This window comes from Leucoraja erinacea, chromosome 37, assembly GCF_028641065.1.
Source record: "Leucoraja erinacea ecotype New England chromosome 37, Leri_hhj_1, whole genome shotgun sequence".
NCBI classification, from domain to species: Eukaryota; Metazoa; Chordata; class Chondrichthyes; order Rajiformes; family Rajidae; genus Leucoraja; species Leucoraja erinaceus.
Window position 1 is genome coordinate 10,965,102 of NC_073413.1, and position 26,297 is coordinate 10,991,398.

General features: G+C 50.3%; 3 protein-coding genes across 7 annotated transcripts in view; 2 read left to right on the top strand and 1 right to left on the bottom strand.

Annotated features, from left to right (window-relative positions):
- The first annotated feature begins 63 nt into the window (after positions 1-63).
- On the top strand, positions 64-9,194 carry LOC129713716 (testis-specific serine kinase substrate-like). The gene is made up of 10 exons (XM_055662967.1): positions 64-295; positions 845-1,061; positions 1,832-1,910; positions 2,357-2,529; positions 3,378-3,455; positions 4,851-5,240; positions 5,276-5,409; positions 6,263-6,457; positions 7,794-7,934; positions 9,029-9,194. The coding sequence occupies exons 1-10, from the start codon at positions 120-122 to the stop codon at positions 9,174-9,176; spliced, it is 1,731 nt and encodes a 576-aa protein (XP_055518942.1). The 5' UTR covers positions 64-119; the 3' UTR covers positions 9,177-9,194.
- Positions 9,195-11,437: 2,243 nt separating this feature from the next.
- On the top strand, positions 11,438-18,841 carry LOC129713965 (ras-related and estrogen-regulated growth inhibitor-like). 2 transcript variants are annotated; one of them, XM_055663392.1, is made up of 5 exons: positions 11,470-11,731; positions 14,643-14,699; positions 15,365-15,438; positions 16,400-17,500; positions 17,618-18,841. In XM_055663392.1, exons 1-4 carry the CDS (start codon positions 11,620-11,622, stop codon positions 16,877-16,879), a joined length of 723 nt encoding a protein of 240 aa, XP_055519367.1. In that variant the 5' UTR covers positions 11,470-11,619; the 3' UTR covers positions 16,880-17,500; positions 17,618-18,841. The 2 variants fall into 2 exon arrangements, with proteins under 2 accessions (XP_055519368.1, XP_055519367.1); XM_055663393.1 differs by lacking the exon at positions 14,643-14,699 and having other exon boundaries at positions 11,438-11,731.
- Positions 18,842-20,102: 1,261 nt separating this feature from the next.
- Positions 20,103-26,297, bottom strand: part of LOC129713964 (transportin-3-like) — a 44,856-nt gene continuing 38,661 nt past the window's right edge. For all 4 annotated transcript variants that reach the window (XM_055663386.1, XM_055663388.1, XM_055663385.1 and 1 more), the window contains 2 exons: positions 24,432-24,520; positions 20,103-21,694 (listed from right to left, as the gene is read on the bottom strand). In XM_055663386.1, the coding sequence (XP_055519361.1) occupies positions 24,460-24,520 (61 nt within the window). In that variant the 3' untranslated portion in view covers positions 20,103-21,694; positions 24,432-24,459. The remainder of the gene's footprint in view (positions 21,695-24,431; positions 24,521-26,297) is intronic.

The window sequence follows — 26,297 nt, forward strand, 5'->3', positions numbered from 1 at the left end:
CCCTACAGTACAGCCCCCCCTGGAGCCATGCCCCTCTGTCTCTAGTGGAAACTCTCCTCTCCCCCCTCTCTCTCACCTCTCGCTGCGGTTCGGTTACAAAGGGTGGGGGTGGGCGAGGAATGGCGGAGATCGTGTTCAAGACTATCTGGCAGTCGGATGAGATGAGCCAACTGCAGAAGGGCAGCCAGGAGCACACCAGGTCTCGAGGAGACATGGCCGAATCCAGCCTGGAGCACGAGAAGAAAGAGAAGAAATGGCTGTTCACCAAAAAGAAAAAGTCAGTCTCCTTCCATGGGTATGGAGTGGTCTGTCGGTCTACACTACAGTACAGCCCCCACTGGGAGCCATGCAGACTCTCCCACTAGTGGAAACATCCTCTCCACACCCACTCCATCCCAGCCTTTGACTGTTCTGTAGGTTTCAATGAGGTTCCCCCTCATTCTTCTAAAAGAGTGGATGGGGAGAGGATGTTTCCACTAGTGGGAGAGTCTCGGACCAGAGGTCACAGCCTCAGAATGAAAGGACGTTCCTTTAGGAAGGAGATGAGGAGGAATTACTTTAACCAGAGGATGGTGAATCTGTGGAATTCATTGCCACACAGACGGCTGTGGAGGCACAACTCAATGGATATTTTTAAGGCAGAGATAGATAGATAGATTCTTGATTAGTGCGGGTGTCAGGGGTTATGGGGAGAAGGCAGGAGAATGGGGTTAGGAGGGAGAGATGGATCATCCATGATTGAATGGCGGAGTGGATTTGATGGGCTGAATGGCCTGTTTCCGCGCTGTATCTCTTTCTTTTAAACAAAGAAAAGACTAGCAGGCGGCATTCTTCACCTCCCCAGGACAGAGTGCAACAAGGCGGTCGATGATGTGCAACTCTCCTGCCCTGAGCTACGCCGGTCCGCTGCTTCCACCAACGTGTCCACCCTCAACCTCTCCTGCGAGAAGGACTCCACGGACAGCAGCGGCAGCTGGGACATCAGGAAGATAAACGCACCTCTGGCCACCACTGAGGACGTGAGGGCCATGTGGTCCATCCAGCCACTCAGCGGCAGTCCGGTAAGAACATGCAGGAAGATTGTTCCCGATGTTGGGCAAGTCCAGAACAAGGGGTCACACAGTTTAAGGATAAGGGGGAAGTTGTATTTTAGGACCGAGATGAGAATTTTTTTTTTTTCACACAGAGAGTGGTGAATCTGTGCAATTCTCTGCCACAGAAAGTAGTTGAGGCAACAGTTCATTGGCTATATTTAAGAGGGAGTTAGATGTGGCCCTTGTGGCTAAAGGGATCAGGGGGTATGGAGAGAAGGCAGGGACGGGATACTGAGTTGGATGATCAGCCATGATCATATTGAATGGCGGTGCAGGCTCGAAGGGCCCAATGGCCTCCACTCCTGCACCTATTGTCTATGTTTCTATGATTCATCTGATACTTTAACAATAGACACAAACAGCTGGAGTAACTCAGAAGGACAGGCAGCCCCCGTCCGTAAGACCCTGAGACCACCAGCTCTTGGGACCTCCATGGCTAGAACTAACTAAACCAAATTATTGTTTAGTTTCGAGATGCAGTGCCCATGGGCCCACCGAGTCCACACCAACCAGCGATCCCTGCACATTAACACTATCCCACACACTGTGGAATAATTTACGCTTGTATCCAAATCAATTAACCCACGCGGTCACGGGGAGAACGTGCAAACTCCGTACAGACAGCACCCGCAGTCGGGATCGAACCCGGGTCTCTGGCGCTGTGAGGCAGCAGCTCTACCCGCTGCGCCACCGTGCGATATCTTTGTCACGATGGATGTTTCGCTTGTGACCCGCAGTGCGTGAACTTCCTGGAGAGCATCGAGCGGAGCAAGAACGCAGCCAGCGTGCTCAAGGAGTGTACGCGGGAAACTACAGGTAGGCGAGAGACCCCCCCCCCCACCCCCTCCCCCTCCCCCCCCCCCCCCCCCCCCCCCCCCCACTCCCCCCCTCCCCACAGGAGCTGCGCTCTGGTCCAGAGGCAACGTGGTTACATGCAGGGTCATGGTGGGACAACCTGCTCACGGGCAGCGCAGCGGGTAGAGCTGCTGCCTCACAGCGCCAGAGACCCGGGTTCCATCCTGACCTCGGGTGGTGGGCGGGTGCGCGTTCATGTACGTGTGCGAGTTCGTGTTCATGTGCATGTACGTGTGCGTGTTCATGTACGTGTGCGTGTTCATGTGCGTGTGCGTGAGCGTGTGTGTGTCATGTTCGTGTTCATGTTCATGCGTGGGCGTGTTCATGTACATGTGCGTGTTCATGTGCGTGTGCGTGAGCGTGTGCGTGTTCATGTACGTGTTCATGTTCATGTTCGTGGGCGTGAGCGTGTTCATGTACGTGTGCGTGTTCATGTACGTGTGAGCGTGAGCGTGTGCGTGTTCATGTGCGTGTTCATGTTCATGTTCGTGGGCGTGAGCGTGTTCATGTACGTGTGCGTGTTCACGTGGGCGTGAGCGTGTTCATGTACGTGTGCGTGTTCATGTTCATGTTCGTGGGCGTGAGCATGTGTGTGTTCATGTACGTGGGCATGTCCATGTTCATGTACGTGTGCATGACGTGTGCGTGTTCATGTGCGTGTGCGTGAGCGTGTGCGTGTCCATGTTCGTGTTCATGGGCGTGTGCGTGTGCGTGTTCATGTGCGTGTGCGTGTTCATGTCATGTGCGTGTGCGTGTTCATGTACGTGTGCGTGAGCGTGAGCGTGTTTGCTCCACAAGAAGTTGCAAAGGGCTGTGGATGCCGCCCAGACCATCACACACAAACCAACCTCCCTTCCATCCAAGTTTTTCGGTGACCTGATACATCAGTCAATGATGCCGGCAGTCGCCAAGTGGGACAGGCCCTTCCGGCAGCGACTCTACCACTGGGTCACCGTAACCACCCTGTGGTTGACAATACACAATAGGTGCAGGAGTAGGCCATTCGGCCCTTCGAGCCGGCACCACCATTCAATGTGATCATGGCTGATCATCCCCAATCAGTACCCCGTTCCTGCCTTCTCCCCATATCCCCTGACTCCGCTATTTTTAAGAGCCCTATCTAGCTCTCTCTTGAAAGCATCCAGAGAACCTGCCTCCACCGCCCTCTGAGGCAGAGAATTCCCCAGACTCACCACTCTCTGTGAGAAAAAGTGTTTCCTCGTCTCCGTTCTAAATGGCTTACCCCTTATTCTTAAACTATGTGTGTGTGTGGCCCCTGGTTCTGGACTCCCCCAACATCGGGAACACGTTTCCTGCCTCTAGCGTGTCAAAACCCTTAACAATCTTATATGTTTCAGCTACTGGTTAGTGAATCTGTGAGTGAGTGACGGAATGACTGACTAACCTTGTACCCGTTGCCTCCGACAGAAGAGAAGTAAAGAGGTGGACCAACACATGGCTGAGGTTGAGAATAACATCGCACGGCAGAAATCACTCACTATCGAGGTAGGAGTTGGGCAACAAGTAGCCGTTTGCTCAGCTGTAAAATTCCTGTCTTAATAAAGGGCCTGTCCCACTTGGTAATTTTTTTCAGTGACTGCCGATGTCATATCAGTGTCGCCAAAAGATTTTGAACATTTCAAAATCCAGCGGCAACCAGATACGCCAGTCAATGATGCCGGCCGTCAGTCGCCGACAAAAATCGGCAAGTGGGACAGGCCCTTTAAATAAAGGTGCACCCATCTCTCTGCATTTACATGTGCAGGAAGGAACTGCAGGTGCTGGTTTACACCGAAGATAAGACACAAAGTGCTGGAGTAACTCAGCGAGACAGGCAGCATCTCTGGAGAACGTGGATAGGTGACGTTTCGGGTCGAGACCCTTGGCCAGACACTTCTTCAGAAGAAGGGTCTAGACCTGAAACGCCGCCCATTCCTTCTCTCCAGAGACGCTGCCTGTCCCGCTGAGTTACTCCAGCATTTTGCGTCCACCTTCGATTTAAAGCAGCATCTGCAGTTCTTTCTTCCACAGCTTTGTAGGAGCGTGGGCCAAAGACGGGCAGGTGGGATTAGCCTAGATGGGGCACCTTGATCTGCATGGACAGGATGGGCTGAAGGGCCTGTTTCCGTGCTGTAAGACTCTAGGACCCTCTCAGTGCAAGGGCGTAGACACTGATTGCTAATGGATTCAAGATTCAAGAGAGTTTGTTGTCATGTGTCCCTGATAGGACAATGAAATTCTTGCTTTGCTTCAGCACAACAGAACATAGTAGGTTACACAAAAAAGCTGGAGAAACTCAACGGGTGCAGCAGCATCTATGGAGCGAAGGAAATAGGCAACGTTTCGGGCCGAAACCCTTCGTCAGACCCTTCTTCAGCCCGAAACGTTGCCTATTTCCTTCGCTCCATAGATGCTGCTGCACCCGCTGAGTTTCTCCAGCTTTTTTGTGTAACCTTCGATTCTCCAGCATCTGCAGTTCCCTCTTAAACACAGAACATAGTAGGCATTGACTACAAAACAGATCAGTGTGACCATGATATAAATATATACACACATGAATAAATAAACTGATAAGGTGCAAATAACAGAAAATGGGTTATTAATGTTCAGAGTTTTGTCCGAGCCAGGTTTAATAGCCTGATGGCTGTGGGGAAGTAGCTATTCCTGAACCTGGTTGTTGCAGTCTTCAGGCTCCTGTACCTTCTACCTGAAGGTAGCAGGGAGATGAGTGTGTGGCCAGGATGGTGTGTGGGTCTTTGATGATACTGCCAGCCTTTTTGAGGCAGCGACTGCGATAAATCCCCTCGATGGAAGGAAGGTCAGAGCCGATGATGGACTGGGCAGTGTTTACTACTTTTTGTCGACTTTGTAGTCAATGTTTGTGCCTGTTTGTTGCTGCAGGAGAAGCTGATGAACCTGTGCCAGAAGATCAAGAGGGACCACCTGCAGTGGCGGGAGAGGCTGGCCAGGGACGATGACCCCGGCCCGGCGGGCGTGGGGTCACCACTGGTGCCCGCTGGCCCACAGGTCCAGGCGATAGACCAGATCGCACGCTCCATGGGCGACCTCAGGCAGGCACTGGCCGCTCGGCTGAGCGGGGCCAAGGAGGCAGATAGCCAGGCTGGCCCGGGGACAGACGCTGGCAGAGAGGGGCGAGTGCCCAATGCCACGGCCACCGGCAGCCATGGACAAGTGCCCAACAACACAGCCGCGGGCAACAAGGGGCAGGGGCCCAACAACACAGCAACGCGGGCAACAAGGGGCAAGGGGAGCCCAACAACACAGCCGCGGGCAACAAGGGGCAGGGGCCCAACAACACGGCCAAGGGGCGGGAGCCCAACAAGGGGCAGGAGCCCAAGCCCACGGGCACGGGCACGGGCAGCTTTGGCCACGTGCCTAACACCGCTGGAAATGAGGGTCAAGAGCCAAACACCACAGAACTGCCCAGAGAGAGAGTGAGGTAGGTGTGTGTGTGTGTGTGTGTGTGTGTGTGTGTGTGCGCATGCGTGTGTCTGTGTGTGTGCATGCACGTGTGCGTGTGTGTGTGCTGTGTGTGTGTGTGTGTGTGTGTGTGTGTGTGTGTGTGTGTGTGTGTGTGTGTCTGTGTGTGTGTGTGTGTCTGTGTGTGTGTGTGTGTGTGTGTGTGTGTGTGTGTGTGTGTGTATGTGTGTGTGTGTGTGTGTGTGTGTGTGTGTGTGTGTGTGTGTGTGTGTGTGCATGTATGTGTGTGTGTGTGTGTGTGTGTGTGTGTGTGTGTGTGTGTGTGTGTGTGTGTGTGTGTGTGTGTGTGTGTGTGTGTGTGTGTGTGTGTGTGTGTCTGTGTGTGTGTGTGTGTGTGTGTGTGTGTGTGTGTGTGTGCATGTGTGTGTGTGTGTGTGTGTGTGTGTGTGTGTGTGTGTGTGTGTGTGTGTGTGTGTGTGCTGTCCCTGCTGTGTGTGTGTGTGTGCGTGTGCGTGCGTGTGTGCGTGTGAGTCTGTGTGTGTGTGTGCATGTGTGTGTGCGTGTGTCTGTGTGTGTGTGTGTCTGTGTGTGTGTGTGTGCGTGTGTCTGTGTGTGTGGTGTGTGTGTGTGTGTGTGTGTGTGTGTGTCTGTGTGTGTGCGTGTGTCTGTGTGTGTGCACGGTGCGTGTGTGTGCTGTGTGTGCTGTGTGCTGTGTGTGTGTGCGTGTGTCTGTGTGTGTGTGCGTGTGTGTGTGTGTGCGCGCGTGCACGCATGTGTGTGCATGTGTCTGTGTGCATGCACGTATGCGTGTGCTGTCCCTGCTGTGTGTGTGTGCGCTGGTTTACCCATCACCGTGTCTCCCCGCCACCCAGAGGGAGTGTGAGCTCTGGGCTGAGCCGTCACCAGAGCCAGTCGTGGCTGCGTCAGGATGAGCTGAGGACACTGAGCCAGTTCCAGGGGCGATTCGAGGAGCTGCAGCTGCAGTGGGAGCGCACGCACAAAGAGCACCAGCGCACTGCACGCATGCTGCACGACCTGAAGTCTGAGATAGACACGATCGCCCACACGTGAGAGGCACCCCCCTGACCCTCGACCTACCGAACCCAATCACCCCGACCCCCGACCTCTGACTTCCAAACCCCGACTCCCAACCCCCCTCACCCCCGACCCTCGACCTCCGACTCTCCCAACCCCACGACCCCTTCGTTTAGTTTAGTTTATTGTCACGTGTACCGAGGTACAGTGAAAAGCTTTTGTTGCGTGCTAACCAGTCAGTGGAAAGACAATACATGATTACAATCGAGCCGTCCACAGCGTACAGATACAGGGTAAGGGTATAAAGTCAGATCAGAGATAGTCCGAGGGTCACCAATGAGGTAGATAGTAGTTCAGCACCGCTCTCTAGTTTGTGGTAGGATGGTTCAGTTGCCTGATAACAGCCGGGAAGAAACTGTCCCTGAATCTGGAGGTGTGCGTTTTCACACTTCTGTACCTTTTGCCCGATGGGAGAGGGGAGAAGAGTGAGTGGCCGGGGTGAGACTGGTCCTTGATGATGCTGCTGGCCTTGCCGAGGCAGCGTGAGGTGTAGATGGAGTCAATGGAAGGGGGGTTGGTTTGTGTGATGGTCTGGGCTGTGTCTATAATTCGCTGCAATTTATTGCGGGTCTTGGGTGGAGCTGTTCCCAAACCGCGCTGTGATTCATCCCGATAAAATGCTTTCCACAACGCATCAGGAACAGTTTCTTCCCAGCTGCCATCAGGCAAGCGAACCATCCCATCACCAACTAGAGAGCGGTCCTGAGCTACTATCTACCGTACAGGAGATGCTGCCTGACCCGCTGAAGTCCTCCAGAACTTTGTGCCTCTTTTTGCCAAAATGTCATTGCTTTGTTTAACCCAGTAACTTGAGGGGAGCAAGTTCCCAACCCTCACCAAAACTCTGAAGAGAAGGGTTTCAACCCGAAACGTTGCCTATTCCCTTCACTCCACAGATGCTGCTGCACCCGCTGAGTTTCTCCAGCACTTTTGTGTACCCTGGCCAAAACTTCCTTCCTGCCTGCCTGCCTCTGGGGAGACTCAGACTCAGACGGTGGTGCAGCGGTAGAGTTGCTGCCTCACAGCGCCAGAGACGCGGGTTCGATCCCGACTACGGGCGCTGTCTGTACGGAGTTTGCACGTTCTCCCCGTGACCTGCGTGGGTTTTCTCCACGATCTTCAGTTTCCTCCCACACTCCAAAGACGTGCATGTTTGCAGGTTAATTGGCTTGGTGTAAATGTAAATTGTCCCCAGTGTGTGTAGGATAGTGTTAGTGTGCGGGGATCGCTGGCCGGTGTTGAAGGGCCTCTTTGCCCGCTGTATCTCTAAACTAAACTGTTTCTCTTTTCTCTCCTCCCCGACTTCAGCTCGAAGATGCTGTTCTCAGCATTTGACCAGATCCAGAAGAACGTCAGCAACCTGAACCACCTCAAGCCGTTGATCGAAAACATCCAGAACCTTCTGGAAACCAACAGAAGCCAAAGCAACACCGAGCCAGGGTATTTAAGGTCAGTGTCCACATCGAGCCTTGGGCCTGGCTGGATAGCTGGCATGGAGTTAACGAGCAGAGAAACAGGCCCTTCGGCCCATCGTGTCCCTGCTGACCACCAAACACCCAGTGCCCCCTTCCAGCTTTCTCCCCATATCCCTTGATGCCATTGGCCCTAAGAACTAAATCTAACTCTCTCTTGAATACATCCAGTGAATCGGCCTCCACTGCCTTCTGTGGCAGAGATTTCCACAGATTCACAACTCTCTGGGTGAAGAAGTCCTTCCTCAATTCAGTCCTAAATGGCCGATCCCTTATTCTTAAACCGTGACCCCTGGTTCTGGACTTCCCCCCAACATTGTAGATCAACACGGGGTGGAAGATAGACAATAGACAATAGGTGCAGGAGTAGAGGCCATTCGGCCCTTCGAGCCAGCACCACCATTCAATGTGACCATGGCTGATCATCCCCAATCAGTAGCCCGTTCCTGCCTTCTCCCCATATCCCTTGACTCCACTATCTTTAAGAGCCCTATCTAGCTCTCTCTTGAAAGTATCCAGAGAACCTGCCTCCTCCGCCCTCTGTGAGGCAGAGAATTCCACAGACTCACCACTCTCTGTGAGAAAAAGTGTTTCCTCGTCTTCCTCGAGATTGCAACCTTCACGTGGTCCGCCCTGTTTCGACGAATGCAATCAACCTGGCGTGCACAATCAAATTAAATCAAGTTGTCCTACAACTTTAGGCTGTGCACGCCATACGCAAGGAGAAGAAGTAGATACAAAGGGCTGGAGTAACTCAGCGAGACAGGCAGCGTCTCGGGAGAGAAGGAATGGGTGACGTCTCGGGAGAGAAGGAATGGGTGATGTCTTTGGGTCTCAACCAGAAAGGTCACCCATTCCTTCTCTCCAGAGATGCTGCCTGTCCCGCTGAGTTACTCCAGCATTTGTCACCCATACCTCCTCTCCTTTCAGGTCGAGACCCTTCTTCAGACCAACATCGACTTGGCCACTGGACTCCGGGACACGGGACAGGAGGGGGGGGGGGGGGGGGGGGGTGCTGCCTCTATTACCCACCCTGACCTGACCCCTATCTACCTGTGCCTCCATCCACAGCTCCCTGGACCAGAGCTCAGTGCAAGGTGAAGCTCTCCAACACCTGGTGGACCAGGCAGTGCTGCCCCTGGTGGCGAAGATCCGCATGTGCCACCTCACCTTCACCTGCAACCAATGCTGCAGGAAATGCAAGCTGTCCGTGCCGTGAAAATGCCTTTAATTGTAAATTAAAAACTGCTTCCTTCCCCCCAGCTGGCTCTTATCATGTGATGACATCGATGTGCTCCAACTTTCAGTGTTTCATTCAACTTTATGCTTAGAATCAAGGGGAGGTCATTTAAGACCTTGGATATATTTAAGAGGGAGTTAGATGTGGCCCTTGTGGCTAAGGGGATCAGAGGGTATGGAGAGAAGGCAGGTACGGGATACTGAGTTGGATGATCAGCCATGATCATATTGAATGGCGGTGCAGGCTCGAAGGGCCAAATGGCCTCTACTCCTGCACCTAATTTCTATGTTTCTATGTAAGACTGAGGTGAGAAAAAACTTTTTCACCCAGAGAGTTGTGATTTTGTGGAATTCCCTGCCACAGAGGGCAGTGGAGGCCAAGTCACTGGATGGATTTAAGAGGGAGTTAGATGGAGCTCTAGGGGCTAGAGGAGTCAAGGGATATGGGGAGAAGGCAGGCACGGGTTATTGATAGGGAACGATCAGCCATGATCACAATGAATGGCGGTGCTGGCTCAAATGGCCTACTCCTGCACCTATTTTCTATGTTATGAGTTACTGACTCAAGGAAGTGCTGTTCCCTGGGTCTGTGTGAAACGATGCAGGAAGTCAGAGACTTGTGGGTGAGAGGGCCAGAGTTTCAGTCTAGTTTATTGTCACGTGTAACGAGGTACAGTGAAAAGCTTTTGTTGCGCGCTAACCAGTCAGCAGAAAGACAATACATGATTACAATCGAGCCGTCCACAGTGTACAGATACAGGATAAAGGGAATAACGTTTAGTGCAAGGTAAAGCCAGCAAAGTCCGATCAAGGATGGTATGAGGGTCACCAATGAGGTAGATAGTAGTTCAGCATTGCTCTCTAGTGAGAGAAGCTGGAGTTATCTTTATTTCACTGCTCCTGAGATCCGACTGTGAGTCCCTCAAAACGGAGGATGCAGCCCCACCTCCTGGACAACCCCAGCAGGTGCAAGCACAAAGAACTGCAGACATTGGAATCTTGGGCAAGAATCAAAGTGCTGGAGGAACTCGGTGGGACAGGCAGCATCACTGGAGAGAAGGAATGGGTGACGTTTCATGTCGAGATCCTTCTTCAGACTGGAGAGTCTTGAAACGTCACCCATTGATAGATTCTTGATTAGTACGGGTGTCAGGGGTTATGGGGAGAAGGCAGGAGAATGGGGTTAGGAGGGAGAGATAGGTCAGCCATGATTGAATGGCGGAGTAGACTTGATGGGCCGAGTGGCCTAATTCTGCTCCTAGATCCTACAGTACTGAACTGAACTGCGATGAATCACTAGGAGATGCCCGACCCAGTCTATGAGGAATCTGTCTCCCAGCCAAGGGAAGGGTGGAGCCCACAATGGTCCATTGTTGGCTGGGGAAGAAGTGATGACAAAGGGTCATAAAGTCATAACTGATGAGAGCTGAATGAGGCCTGCCTGACCCGCAGAGTTACTCCAGCACATTGTGTCTATCTTTGGTGTAAGCCAGCATCTGCAGTTCCTTCCTGTGTGTGCGAATCTGTGAGTGTGAGTGCCTGTGTGCCTATGTGTGTGAGTGAGTCTCTGTGTGACTGTGTGTGTGTATGTGTGTGTGTATGTGTGTGTGTGTGTGAGTGTGTGTGTGTGTGTGTGTGTGTGTGTGTGTGTGTGTGTGAGTGTGTGTGTGTGTGTGAGTGTGTGTGAGTGAGTGTGTGTGAGTGTGTGTGTATATGTGTGTGAGTGTGTGTGAGTGTCTGTGAGTGTGTGTGTGTGTGTGTGTGTGTGTGTGTGTGTGTGTGTGTGTGTGTGTGTGTGAGCCTGTGTGTGTGTGTATGTGTGTGTGAGTGTGTGTGTGTGTGTGTGTGTGTGTGTGAGCCTGTGTGTCTGTGTGTGTGTGTGTGTGAGTGTGAGTGAGTGTGTGTGAGTGTGTGTGAGTGAGTGAGTGAGTGTGTGTGTGTGTGTGTGTGTGTGTGTCTGTGTGTGTGTGTATGTGTGTGAGTGTGTGTGTGTGTCTGTGAGTGTGTGAGTGCTGTGTGTCTGTGTGTGTGTGTGTGTGTGTGTGTCTGTGAGTGTGTGTGTGTGTGTGAGTGTGTGAGGCTGTGTGTCTGTGTGTGTGTAAGTGCGTGTGAGTGAGAGTGAGAGTGTAAGTGTGTGCAGCATTAGACGCGGCGGGCAGTAGGACCTATTAACAACGTGTGGACTATGCAAGCAACTTGCGTCACTGTGGCATTAGAGTGGGGCGGGTTGTTGAGGCGCCGGGTTGAAGATATTTCACATTGCCGCTGCGGGACAGCCCTGAGACACAGGGGAGCGACAAGAAGGCTGGTCAAACAGTGGCGAGAGGAAGTTTTGGGGAAGTTTTGCTGCTGTAAGTGGCGGCTGCGGGGACAAAGACAGAGACAGGGACTGGGACCATGCATCGCAGGTGAGCGTGTTGGAGATGACCACCAATTTCCAGCGGTTGCCCCGTCCCCTGAAAAGAGCCCAACAACTGGCCGCTTGCAGGACGGTGCGTGTCGCGGTGCTGGGCCAAGCGGCAGTGGGGAAAACAGGTAAGATGCCACTCGGCCGGTGAACTGGGGAGGTAAAAGTTCCCTCGAAACTGCGGGGGACTTCACTCACTTGGTGAAATGGAACCAATGCAGGGGCTAGAGGGTGTGAGCTACAGGGAGAGGTTGAGTAGGCTGGGTCTCTATTCCATGGAGCGCAGGGGGACAAGGGGTGATCGTATAGAGGTGTGTAACATCATGAGAGGAATAGATCGGGTGGATGCACAGAGTCTCTTGCCCAGAGTAGGGGAATCGATGACCAGAGGACATAGGTTCAAGGTGAAGGGGAATAAATTTAGTAGGAATCTAAGGGGTAACTTTTTCACACATGGGTGGGTGTATGGAACAAGCTGCCAGAGGAGGTAGTTGAGGCTGGGACTATCGCAACGTTTAAGAAAAAGACAGGTACATGGATAGGACAGGTTTGGAGGAATATGGACCAAACGCGGGCAGGTGGGACTAGTGTAGCTGGGACATGTTGGCCGGTGTGGGCAAGTTGGGCCGAAGGGCCTGTTTCCAAGCTGTATCACTCTATGACTCCAGCATCTCCGGAGAGAAGGAATGGATGATGTTTCAGGTCGACACCCTTCTTCAGATGCTGCCTGTCCCGCTGAGCTACTCCAGCATTTTGTGTCTATCTTCGATTTAAACCAGCATCCGCAGTTCCTTCCTAAACAGCAATGATATCGATGGGTGTGATAGTAGGTATTGACATCAACACTGTTGCACTTTTAAGAAATGGTGTCCTTGGTGTGTAGGATAGTTAGTACTATATAATAGTAGGCACAAAATGCTGGAGTAACTCAGCGGGACAGGCAGCATCTGTGGAGAGAAGGAATGGGTGATGTTTCAGGTCGAGACCCTTCTTCAGACTGAGAGTCAGGGAGAGGGAAACTAGAGATACAGACTGTGATGTAGAGAGATGTGGAACAAATGAATGAGAGAAGGAGGAATCGCAGCAAGAGAGAGGGTGTTACACAACTCTCGTTGGAGAGAGGAGAAGAACTGCTTCCAAGAATCTTGAAACTTCTTGGAAGTAGTTCTCCTCCTCTCTCCAACTCTCTTGAGAGTTGGATATAGCTCTGAGGGCCTAACGGAATCAAGGGATATGGGGAGAAAGCAGGAATGATGATCAGCCATGATCATAGTGAATGGTGGTGCTGGCTCCTAGGGTCAAATGGCCTACTCCTGCACCTATTTCCTATGTTTCTTCCCAATGGTAGCAGCGAGATGAGAATGTGGGCCTTGGTGATATTGGCTTCCTATTTTTGAGACTGTAATGATATTGAGAGAGGTGTCGACCCGAGTGCAGTGAAGACACAGGAGCCAAGAGGTTGGAGTAGGGGGACACAGACCCAAGACTGAGCAAAGACAGAGACAAACACCAGCATTTAAATAGGGAACTCATCAGGTAAACACAATGATAGGTAGACAAAAATGCTGGAGAAACTCAGCAGATGCCACACCCCAGCTGAGTTTCTCCAGCATTTTTGTCCAAAGATTATAGAGTATTCTAGTATCTTTGCTTTTGTCTACCTTCGATATTCCAGCATCTGCAGTTCCTGCTTAAACACTGATAATGACATGCAGGTGAAACATAATTGAACACAAGGCAGACAAAACAAGCTGGAGAAACTCAGCAGGTGAGGCAGCATCTATGGAGAGAAGGAATTGGCGATGTTTCGGGTCAAACCCTTCTGAAGAAGGAATTAAATGTCACCTATTCCTTCGGTCCATAGATGTTGCCTCACCCGCTGAGTTTCTCCAGCATTGTGTCTACCATCGATTTTTGCAGCATCTGCAGTTCTTTCTTAAACATCGATCACAAGGCAACAGTCTCTGCCTATCGTAGTTTTGTGCCAATGTTACCAGCGATCAGGTGCCAAAATGTCTGAAGAAGGGTCTCGACCCGAAACATCACCTATTCCTTCTCTCCAGAGATGCTGTCTGACCCGCTGAGTTACTACAGATTTTAGTGTCCATCTTCTGACCATCGATCAGACTAGTTCTGTGTTATCCCAACCTCACATCCACTACCGACACACACTAGGGGCAATTTACTGAAGCTATTTAATCTGTCAACCTGCACATCTTTGGGGAACCACCAAGGACTAAGGGGGATCGTAAATGGATTGTGTTAAAAACGGTTTGTGTTAAAATGGAATACTTGTAACGTTGTCGACGCCCTTTAGGTAGCGACTCTTTGTATACCTTGGGTGCATGAAGCAAAGAAAATCACTGTGACAATGCAGTATCATTTATTAAAACCGGAGCATCCGGAGAAAACCTACGCGGTCAGAGGAGGGTCGTGCAAACTCCACACACACAGCACCCGAGGTCAGGATTGAAACATTGAAAATAGGTGCAGGAGGAGGCCACCCGGCCCTTCGAGCCAGCACCACCATTCATTGTGATCATGGCTGATCATCCACAATCAATAACCCGTGCCTGCCTTCTCCCCATATCCCTTGACTCCACTAGCCCCAAACTCTCTCTTAAATCCATACAATGAATTGTCCTCTACTGCCCTCTGCAGCAGAGATTTCCACAAATTTGCAACACTCTGGGTGGAAAAAGTATTTTCTCATCTCAAGTTTTAAATGCCCCCCCTTTATTCTTAAACTGTGGCCCCTGGTTCTGGACTCGCCCAACATTGAGAACATGTTTCCTGCATCTAGCTTGTCCAGTCCTTTTATAATTTCATACGTTTCTATAAGAGCCCCCTCATCCTTCTAAACTCCAGTGAACCAGAGTCTCTGGCGCTGTGAGGAAGCAGCTCTACGCGCTGCACCACCGTGCTGCCCCAGTTAGCTGCATGTCGGCGGGGAGGGGAGGGGAGGGGAGGGGAGGGGAGCCACAGGAGCGGGTCAGACCCATGGCGTCTCTGATCTAATCTCTCCTTTTTCTCCTTCAGCGATCACAGTGCGTTTCATCACAAAACGCTTCATCGGCGAGTACGACCCGACTTTGGGTGAGTGGGGCCATAAGTTTATAAGGTAGACAAAAGTGCTGGAGAAACTCAGCGGGTGCGGCAGCATCTATGGAGCGAAGGAAATGGGCAACGTTTCGGGCCGAGACCCTTCTTCAGACTCATATGTTCATGAGTGATAGGAGCAGAATGAGGCCATTTGGCCCATCAAGTTGACTCCACCATTAAAACGAGGTTGATCTAACCCCATTCTCCTGCCTTCTCCCCATAACCAGACACCCGTATTAATCAGGAGACGCAGGTTTGTAGGTTAATTAGCTTCAGTAAATGATGTAAATGTGTGTGTGTGTGTGTGTGTGTGTGTGTGTGTGTGTGTGTGTGTGTGGGTGTGTGTGTGTGTGGGGGGGGGGTAGCGGATCGCGGGTCGCTGGGCCAAAGATACTGTTTAACTAACACACACTAGAGCCAATTTACAATGAAACCAAGTCAAATAGCCGACAAACCTGCACATCTTTGGAGTGCGGGAGGAAGTCCACGCGGTCACAGGGAGATCGTACAGACAGCACCCATAGTCGGGATCGAACCCGGGTCTCTGGCGCGGTGATGGGGCAACTCTACCGCTGAGCCGCCGTGCCGCCAATGCTTTAATGTCGGAGCAGCACGAGTTGTGAAGCAACCTGTAAATAAATGTTTCTCCCCGTCCACAGAAACAATATACAGACACACGTTCTCAGTGGACGGTGAATGCGTGCAGTTTGAGATCCTCGACACTGCTGGACAGGTAATTTAAGAGGGAGTTAGATGTGGCCCATGTGGCTTAAGGGATCAGGGGGTATGGAGAGAAGGCAGGTACGGGATACCGAGTTGGATGATCAGCCATGATCATATTGAATGGCGGTGCAGGCTCGAAGGGCCGAATGGCCTCTACTCCTGCACCTATTGTCTATGTTTCTATGTAATGTCAGCCAGACCATAGCCTGGTGGAGGACACAGTACCACACCAGGCCCACACAGCCCCTCCATAAGACCATGGACAATCATCGCCTCACAGTTCACTCCTCTTCTCATCTGACACCCCTCACCTCCAGCCCTTGTCAAGCACTCAACCCATCTGACAATAATCACCCCTCACCTGTATCCACCTATCACTTAGTAGACAAAATTGCTGGAGAAACTCAGCGGGTGTGGAAGCATTTATGGAGCGAAGGAAATAGGCAACGTTTCGGGTCAAATCATCCCCAATCAGTTCCTGCCTTCTCCCCATATCCCCTGACTCCGCTATTTTTTAAGAGCCCTGTCTAGCTCTCTCTTGAAAGCATCCAGAGAACCGGCCTCCACCGCCCTCTGAGGTAGAGAATTCCACAGACTCACCACTCTCTGTGAGAAAAAGTGTTTCCTCGTCTCCGTTCTAAATGGCTTACCCCTTATTCTTAAACTGTGGCCCATGGTTCTGGACTCCCCCAACATGGGGAACATGTTTCCTGTCTCTAGTGTGTCCAAGCCCTAAACAATCTTATATGTTTTCAATCAGCCCCCCTCTCATCCTTCTAAACTCCAGAGTGTACAAGCCCAGCTGCTCCATTCTCTCAGCATGACCTCGTGACGACCATGCTGCGAGTACGAGTGAGGGGCAACCTCGGCAGAGGTCGTGAAAGTGGGACAGGTGGTCGGCATGGACTTGGTGGGCTGAAGGGCCTGTTTCTGCGCTGTATCTCTAGACTAACAACCTTTTCTTTGCAAAGGAAGAGGATGCGATGTTAATCGAGGAGAAGATCAAATGGGCGGAGGGATTCATCATCGCCTATTCTGTGACGGACCGCTGCAGCTTCGATGAGGTCCTCCGTCTTCGCTTCCTCATCAGCCACATCCACTCCAACGTGAAGCGCTGCCACAGCGACACGCCGCCGCCCGTGGTGATTGTCGCCAACAAGAAGGACCTCCAGTACGACCGCATGGTCACCACGGACGAGGGCAGCAACATCGGGCAAGCGCTAAAGTGCCCCTTCTTCGAGGTTTCGGCCAGGGACAGCTACGAGGAGACGGTGGCGGTCTTCAGCCTGCTTTACCGGGAGGTGGCCAGCACGGGAGCCCTCTCCGCCTTCCGCAGGAAAGTCTCCTCCAAACTCATGGACAAGATCCCCAGGATCCACTCAACGGCCACCACAAGCCTGGCCTCGCGCAGTTTCAGCCTCAGCTCCATGAAGGACTTCTTAACCGATTGACTGCTCCTGCAAGACACTGCACCTTGTGTGGGAAGGAACTGCAAGACCCTGGTCACAGTTTAAGGATAAGGGGGAAAATCTTTTAGGACCGAGATGAGGAAAACATTTTTCACAGTGAGTGGTGAATCTGTGGAATTTTCTGCCACACTTGGTTTAAAACCTCAGCTGAGAGATTATTTTGCTTGCAGGCCAAGCTGTCAGCTGGATAAATCTCTGTGACACAGGGGCCATGAAAGGATGAGGGTCCAAGATTGATTAATTCATTAATCCCACAATGATTACACTACCCATGGCCATTTATACATGCAATCAAACTCCCAAAATATTATGAAACTTGAAAAGACCAACATGTAAATATTTGCATTCCTATGTAGCGCAGAATTAAATTCCTCCATCCACTTTTAGCAATTATTTTTCATCAGCATTACCATATAACATATAACAATTACAGCACGGAAACAGGTCATCTCGGCCCTTCTAGTCCGTGCAGAACACATATTCTCTCCAGTCCCATCTACCTGCACTCAGACCATAACCTTCCATTCCTTTCCCGTCCATATAACTATCCAATTTATTATTAAATGATAAAATCAAACCTGCCTCCACCACTTCCACTGGAAGGTTACACAAAAAAGCTGGAGAAACTCAGCAGGTGCCGCAGCATCTATGGAGCGAAGGAAATAGGCAACGTTTCGGGCCGAAACCCTTCTTCAGACTGATTCCAGCTTCCACTGGAAGCTCATTCCACACAGCTACTACTCTCCGAGTAAAGAAGTTCCCCCTCATGTTACCCCTAAACTTCTGTCCCTTAATTCTCAAGTCATGTCCTCTTGTTTGAATCTTCCCTACTCTCAGTGGGAAATGTTTATCCACGTCAACTCTGTCTATCCCTCTCATCATTTTAAAGACCTCTATCAAGTCCCCCCTTAACCTTCTGCGCTCCAAAGAATAAAGCCCTAACTTGTTCAACCTTTCTCTGTAACTTTTGCTGAAACCCAGGCAACATTCTAGTAAATCTCCTCTGTACTCTCTCTATTTTGTTGACATCCTTCCTATAATTAGGCGACCAAAATTGTACACCACACTCCAGAATTGGCCTCACCAATGCCTTGTACAATTTTAACATTACATCCCAACTTCTATACTCAAAAGCATTGTGCGCTTTTTACACCATTCATTGCAATACTGTGGTGGTATGGTTATGCGTATTTTCACACTTATGGGTAAAACTGACCTATGCATGTCTGTAAAAAAAACAGAAGCAGTTGGTTACCTTGGCATGGTCTGTACATAAATACATTGAGAGTTAAAGGTTATGCCATTCTTTTGAATCACCCCCAACATCAGGGGCGGCACGGTGGCGCAGCGGGTAGAGCTGCTGCCTCACAGCACCAGGGACCCGGGTTCCGTCTGGACTATGGGTGCTGTCTGTACGGAGTTGTACGGAGTTTGCACGTTCTCTCCGTGACCTGCGTGGGTTTTCTCCGAGATCTTCAGTTTCCTCCCACACTCCAAAGACGTGTAGGTGTGTGGGTTAATGGGCTTCGGGTAAGAATTGTAAACTGTCCCTGTGTGTGTGTGTAGGATAGTGCTAGTGTACGGTGAGATCATTGGTTGGCACGTACCCGGTGGGCCGAAGGGCATGTTTCCGCGCAGTATCTCTAGAGTCTAAATTAAATTCTTCATCTTTCCTTTTCCTCAATGGATTGCTTTGATAATTGGAGCTAGGGAGGTTCACTTGCTCAGCTTTTGTGCTGACTCTCAGGGCTAAAGGAGTCAAGGGATATGGGGAGAAAGCAGGAGCGGGGTACTGATTCTGGATGATCAGGCATGATCATATTGAATGACGGTGCTGGCATGAAGGGCCGAATGGCCTACTCCTGCATGTAATTTCTATGTTTCTAACTAGGAACTGCCATAAGAAAAGTTGAGGAAACGGGATACAGCCAGGGTCTAATTGAATGACAAATTAAAGGGATTAAATAATCTGTCCCCCCCCTCCCCCCCCCGAAGAAAGGTCTCAACCAAAAACGTCACCCATTGCTTCTCTCCAGAGATGCTGCCTCACCCGCTGAGTGGGGTGGGAGATTGCAACCTTCCCGTTTCGACCAATGCAATCAACCCGGCGTGCACAATCAAATAAGATCAATAGAACCCGCCGAGTTACTCCAGCTTTTTGTGTCTCCCTTTTTTTATAAATTACTCGACTGGGTGAACAGAAGTGGACTCCCCTCATTGTACTAAGAAACAAATATTTTTCGGGGTTAATATCGTCTGTTGGTATATAAAATCATGAGAGGAATAGATCGGGAAGATGTACACAATCTCTTGCCCAGAGTAGGCAAATCGAGGACCAGAGGACATATGTTTAAGGTGAAGGGGAAAAGATTAAATATGAATCTGAGGGGTAACTTTTTCACACATGGAACAACACAGAGGAGGCAGTTGAGGCCGGGACTATCCCAGCATTTAACAAATAGTTAGACAGGTACATGGATAGGACAGGTTTGGAGGGATATGGACCAAGTGTGGGCAGATGAGACTAGTGTAGCTGGGACATGTTGGCCGGTGTGGGCAAGTTGGGCCGAAGGGCCTATTAACTCGCAGTATCACTCTATGACTGAAGGATAAAAGAGCATGGATCCAACACAGATAGCAAGTGAGATGTTTTCAAAATTTAATATAAAAAGATTCTGTACATGGGCACACATCTGTACCACCACTAAACACTGACAAAACACTTCACATAAATTGGGCCGCAAACCACCTGTTTAAATTAATACACACCTTACACAAAAAATTATCCACTTGTTTTTTTTCTTTTAAATTGTTGCAAAACTGAAAAAATAGTATTTTGAATTTAAGCCAGTTATTTAAAAAAAAAACTTTTAAAACCTGTCCCCAACTTTGCAGATTCTATTTCACAGATTAGGAACCGTCGGCTGATGTCGGCAGTGACCCCGGCTGATCACAGTGGCTGTGGGCTGGCTGCCTGACTCACCTGCACTGACACACACACTCAGATGCACACACACAGACGCACACACACCCAGACAAGACACACGCACACTCAGACACACACCAGACAGACACACACTCAGACAGACACACACACAGACACACACACACACACCCAGACAAGACACACACACTCAGACACACACCAGACAGACAGACACACACACACAGACACACACACATACACACTCAGACACATACATACACACACACACACACACACACACTGCTCCTAGACCAGCCCCAACACCCCTCCTGGTCACTCTTCCCCCCCCCACACACTCCCACCCCACTCCTTTCTAAACCCAGCTGCGAACATTCAACATCGCCCTCAGTACATGGTCTTCAGCCCTGACTTGGTGTGGCAGCAGGGGTCCGTAGCCGGTAAACAAGTAGTGTCACGCAGTGTGTAGTAAGGAAGGAAGGAAGGACCAGGCAGCTTTTTTTGCCGGCTCGTGCAGAAAGATAATGTCGGGGGGCGGGAGAGGAGGGGGCAGCACCGTTCCTGTAAAGAATCCGGGCAGCAGGCAGATGGAGGGTCCATGAAATCCCACCAAGCCGGGTCTGCTTTGGCACCAGGTAGATGGTTGGAGAGGCAGAGGGAGCAACTCTGCGTGGACTCTGACAGCAGGAACAAGCTTGCAATTGTCCAGCCACCTTGTTGGACTCAATCTTGGCAGCCAAAACCAGTCACCCGCGTTGAGAGACACAGCAGCTCACAGCAATAAGCAAAGGACACGGATCAATTCATGTTTTGTTTCGTTGAGAGATGAATGACAAATGCTTTTAGATGGGCGCTGAAGGAGGAAGAGCGCCCTTAAAATTGGGAGTTAAATTTAATTCCTGAAAATCACTCGTGAATGGCGAGTGGGAGAATGTGTTGACACCTGGACCACACAGCTTTGCTGCTGTACGGAAACACCAGCCTCAGCTCCTGCATCTTCTGCAACCCCTGGCCTCTCTGGGAAGAGAGGAGGTCGGGCTCTGGTTCATGGGGTTCAGTAGGCGAGTGATGCACACACACAGTCTGGGCCAAGAGTTTCATCAATGAGGCATCTCCGCCTGATTACACTCACAATTATTGATACGCTGCGTCCAGTTAAAACTAATAACATACTCAAGAGAGAGAGAGAGAGATAGATAGAGCTCTTCGGACTAATGGAATCAAGGGATATGGGGTGAAAGCAGGAACGGGGTACAGATTTTGGATGATTTGATCATATTGGATGGCGGTGCTGGTTCGAAGGGCTGAATAGCCTACTCCTGCAGCTATTTACTAAATTTAATATTGGCTCAACACAGTCAAGAATGGTAAAGTCAAGGTGACAATCTAGTGCTAGTATTTCACATTTTGGTATTTAGGGTTAAAATCATTTCCCTGCCCTCGACAGCATGCTTCCTCAGGCAACTTGCCAGCAAGCGTTATGGCACACTGGCATCGACTCCTGGTGAATGACTGAACAACTGTGTGTCCCAGTGGCGGACCAACAAGAACGAGCCCGTCTCCGTGCTGGCAAGTTGCAGGCGGCAAAAATTAAAAACAAGGTGCAACGGAACACAAACAATTGATGAATCGAACCGACGTACGACAAACAAGACCCCACTTCTGCCACCCTCCTGCTGCTGAAGCCACGACCTGCCCTCTAACCTCACCCTCCCAACCACCCCGCCCCCAGCTCCCGCGCTTGCAGCCAAGACCAGCCACCCCTCTGCTCGCTCCCTTTCCAGTCGTGTAGAGCACCGACTACTGGAATCCTCTCGTGATGTCTGTGTGCTGGCAAGGAATGTCCTACAAAGCTAGGGATTTAATAAAAAAGCCCGTCAGCACATATTTTTTAAAACCACTTCCATTTCACCGCGACATGATTCAGATTCAGATTCAATTTTAATTGTCATTGTCATTGTCCAGTAGAGACAACGAAATGCATTTAGCATCTCCCTTGAAGAGCGACATAGCAAACGATTTGAATAAAAAAAAAAATAAGTGTCCGGGGGGGGGGGGGGGGGGGGGGGGGGGGGGGGGGGGGGGGGGGGGGGGGGGGTGGTGATTGGCAGTCACCGAGGTACGTTGTTTAGTAGAGTGACAGCCGCCGGAAAGAAGCTGTTCCTCGACCTGCTGGTTCGGCAACGGAGAGACCTGTAGCGCCTCCCGGATGGTAGGAGGGTGAACAGTCCATGGTTGGGGTGAGAGCAGTCCTTGGCGATGCTGAGCGCCCTCTGCAGACAGCGCTTGCTTTGGACAGACTCAATGGAGGGGAGCGAGGAACCGGTGATGCGTTGGGCAATTTTCACCACCCTCTGCAATGCCTTCCGGTCGGAGACAGAGCAGTTGCCATACCATACTGTGATACAGTTGGTAAGGATGCTCTCGATGGTGCAGCGGTAGAAGTTCACTGCACCATCGATGAAGAGCGCACTGCAAAGAAGTAGACTGTTCAACCAGTCTGGTCACACCAGTTTTCATGCCCCAGTTGTAAAACCTCATGTCAGACTCATCCAACTCAATATCATCGCTTCCTCCTGCCTGGCTTAGTTTATTGCCACGTGTGCCGAGGTACAGTGAAAAGCTTTTTTGTTGCGTGCTAACCAGTCTATACATGAAAACTATACATGATTACGATCGGGCCATCCACAGTGTACGATAAAGGGAATAAGGTTTAGCGTAAGATAAAGGCCAGTAAAGTCCGATTAGTCCAAGGGTCTCAAACGGTAGATAATTGCTCAGGCAACTCCTCCCCCTTCTGCCATGGAGTAGACCGACTCCTCTTCCCCACCCCCCCCAAAATTCCTTGCACATCCCCAATCCTTTCCACTCGTCACTGTAATCTAATCTCATTTTTCATGTACCCCGTGTTCCATGAATGTTGGCAGATCAATGGGATAAATAGAAGTTCTCTCGCATCGTATCTAGTTGTTGAAAATGCTCCCAATGTTGGGCGAGTCCAGAAACAGGGGCCACACAATCTTAGAATAAAGGGGAGGTCATTTAAGACTGAGGTGAGAAAAAACGTTTTCACCCAGAGAGTTGTGAATTTGTGGAATTCCCTGCCACAGAGGGCAGTGGAGGCCAAAGCACTGGATGGATTTAAGAGAGAGTTAGATAGAGCTCTAGGGGCTAGTGGAATCAAGGGATATGGGGAGAAGGCAGGCACGGGTTATTGATTGGGGACGATCAGCCACGATCACAATGAACGGCGGTGCTGGCTAGAAGGGCCAAATGGCCTCCTCCTGCACCTATTTTCTATGTTTCTATGAAACACTATCAATCAACGCTTCAAAATCCTGGTCAAATTTCTAATGTTATGCACAAAATAACAGAGGAGGCTGTCATGGGTCTGGGGACACCTATAGCGATCCCATCAGCTCTATTCCCTCTCTCTGAGTGGTGCGGCGTTAAATTTCACTCTCTGCAGACAGAGAGTGACAGGATCGAACCAGGGCTCTTGGGGTTGTGAGATGTACCGCGGGGTGGGGGGGGGAAGAGGGGTGGACCTTTAACAGATTGTGGAATGTGGCGACGTGCAGAACCCTTGCATTCACTGGGTGCTAATGAGAGGCAGTTAAGCACAGCATTGAGCAGAAAGCAAATCTCACAGGAGTACGCACACGCCCACTTCTGAAATTAATAGACACTAAACTTTCTGGTTGTCAACTGCTCTTTGTACCCAGGCATCGTTAGCTGGTAAACAGTCGGCAGACAGGAAGCCAGGCTATTTGGGTCTGGAATCTACAGCAGCTGAAGCACTGGTGTGGAACGGAGATATATACCACCCAGTGTGGTCACACAGCGCTGCCAACCCTCCTCTGAAAGTGGTTCTTCAGGCAGCAAATAAAACCAGAAAATAGACACAAAAAGCTGGCAGCATCTCTGGAGAAGGAATGGGTAACGTCTCGGGTTGAGATCCTTCTTCAGACAAAGACCAGAACCCGGCTCAGCTCAATGGTGTGCAGGAACAGACCTTGGTGAGCAAGTGATAAGAGTGGATGTGGAGACGATGTTTCCGCAGTGAGAGAGCCTAGGACCAGAGGGCACAGCCTCAGACTGCCCTAATCTTGCCATATCAAACCCTTTCTTAGCCCAGTTCTTTTGCGAGGCACAATTCGACCCCTCGCTGGGCCACGGAAGTCCAGATGAGGTGGGTATTGGCATTCTCACCCGGTCTAGGCATGGGGACATCCGGGATGGGGATGGGGGGAGATTTCAAGAGCGCTCTTGGAATTCTGCCTAGAATAAAGGTGGTGCTGGACTACCAGTTGGCAGGTAAAGAAACAAAAATAATAATCGGTGGTGGACCTGGAGCAACAGCAAGATAGAAGCTTACACTGGAACTAAAATGACAAAAAAATGCTGGAAACATTCCGAGGTCTGGACCATCCAGAGATGGAGAGAAACAGTTAGTGTTCCTGGTCAAAGACTCCCCATCTGTCCCCCTCTCCACAGATGCTGCCCGACCTGCTGAACCGTTTCAGCTTCTGGTGTTTTTATTTCAGATTTCCATCCTTTATGCATTTTTTTTTTTTGATTTCCACTTACATTGCAAGTCCACGGTTAAGTCCGGATGCTATCTGTAGAAGCCGGAGAATTCCATTAAAGACCAGCCTATCATTGCAGCATCTTCAGCACTGCAGGGGAAAGAGAGATGATGATTTATGACGATGTTTTAAACTTTAGTTGCTTTCTACTTTAAAATATAATCAGCAAAATGTCGACTAACACACACACACACACACACCAGTCTCCATTTCGCTACATATTGTACTCGAGTTTGATTGTATTGTATTGTATAATCTTACCTGATTGGATAACATGTAAAACAAAAGATAGACACAAAATGCTGGAGTAACTCAGTGGGACAGGCAGCATCTCTGGAGAGAGGGAATGGGTGACGTTTCGGGTCGAGACCTTTCTTCAGACATGAAACGTCACCCATTCCTTCTCTCCAGAGATGCTGCCTCTCCTGCTGAGTTACTCCAGCTTTTTGTGTCTACCTTCGGTTTAAACCAGCATCTGCAGTTCCTTCCTACACATGTAAAACAAACCTCGGTACACACGACAGTAATAAACTCAAACCCAATAAAAACACCTTCAATCTGTGGACTTGGTTATTGATTGGAGCATGGAGGATTCAAATGGGGAGAATGGCGAGTTACTATCTGGTTGACGAAGGGTTTTGGCACGTAACGTTTCCTATTTCCTTCGCTCTATAGACGCTGCCTCGCCCGCTGAGTTTCTCCATTTTTGTCTACCATCTGGTTAACAATGTCGATTTGAAGGTGTACAGCAAACAGGAGCCACAAGGCAAGGGAGTTCCAGCCTGTTGGGGCATGGCAGCTAACTCAGTACTTCTATAGACAAAACGTGCAATGAAGAAAGCCAAACAGGCAAGTCAGGATCAGAGAATTGAATTACTGCAGGGGCAAGTAGAGGCAAAGTACAAAGAGCGTCAAGACAAGGTAACAGAGAGGTTAGCCGAGTAAAATGATGGAGAGATAAACTATGTGCTGGCTTGCTTCAGTACATTCATCATACGTTGAACGCCCTAACATTTTTACTTTACATAGCGAGAATGAATGAATATTTTAACAGTAGATAAGTGATTTATTTCCATCAGGATAACAGCAATTTCACTGCTGTCAGGGCACGTCGTCTAGGATGGTCAGAAAGGTTGAATTATAAAAGCCCACCACCCTTAGTTCCGGAACCTGTCTGGATTATCCGTTTTGCCAGACCAACAGAGATCACGGTCTCCGAGGGGAATCCACTGTACGGGAATGATCCGCTGAGGCTGCCGAGATGCCGACCCGTCGATTGGCTGTGGAAATCGGCTATGGGAATGTATCTGCCGGCTCGGGCCAGACTTCCAGAGCCCCAGTCGCAGGAGCCGAGTTTGACCCACCGGGGTGGAGCTTGGCCGCCTCACCTGGCCTTGGCAACACACTTTAGTGTAGTCTGGTAATTTTGTCCAGACCACCCTTGGCAACACAAGGAACTGCAGATTGCAATGGTGGACCTGTACTAGATAATGGCTGCTTTTTTCTAGTGTGTAGGAAGAAACCAAAGATAGACAGAAAAAGCTGGAGGAACTCAGCGGGTATTTCGAAAAAGAATAGGTGACGTTTTGGACCGAGACCCTTCTTCAGACTTAGAGTCAGGGGAGAGGGAAATGGGAGATATAGATTAGCCACTGCTGGACCATTGCATCAATGCTCAAATGTATTGTGTAACTGATTGGTCCTTGATCAGACTTTACTAGCTGTAATGTGCACTAAATGTTATTCATGTAATTCCCTTCTCCTGTATCTGTACACTGTGGATGGCTTGGTCGTAATCATGTATCTGCACACTGTGAATGGCTCGATTGTAATCATGTCTTTCTGCTAACTGGATAGCACGCAACAA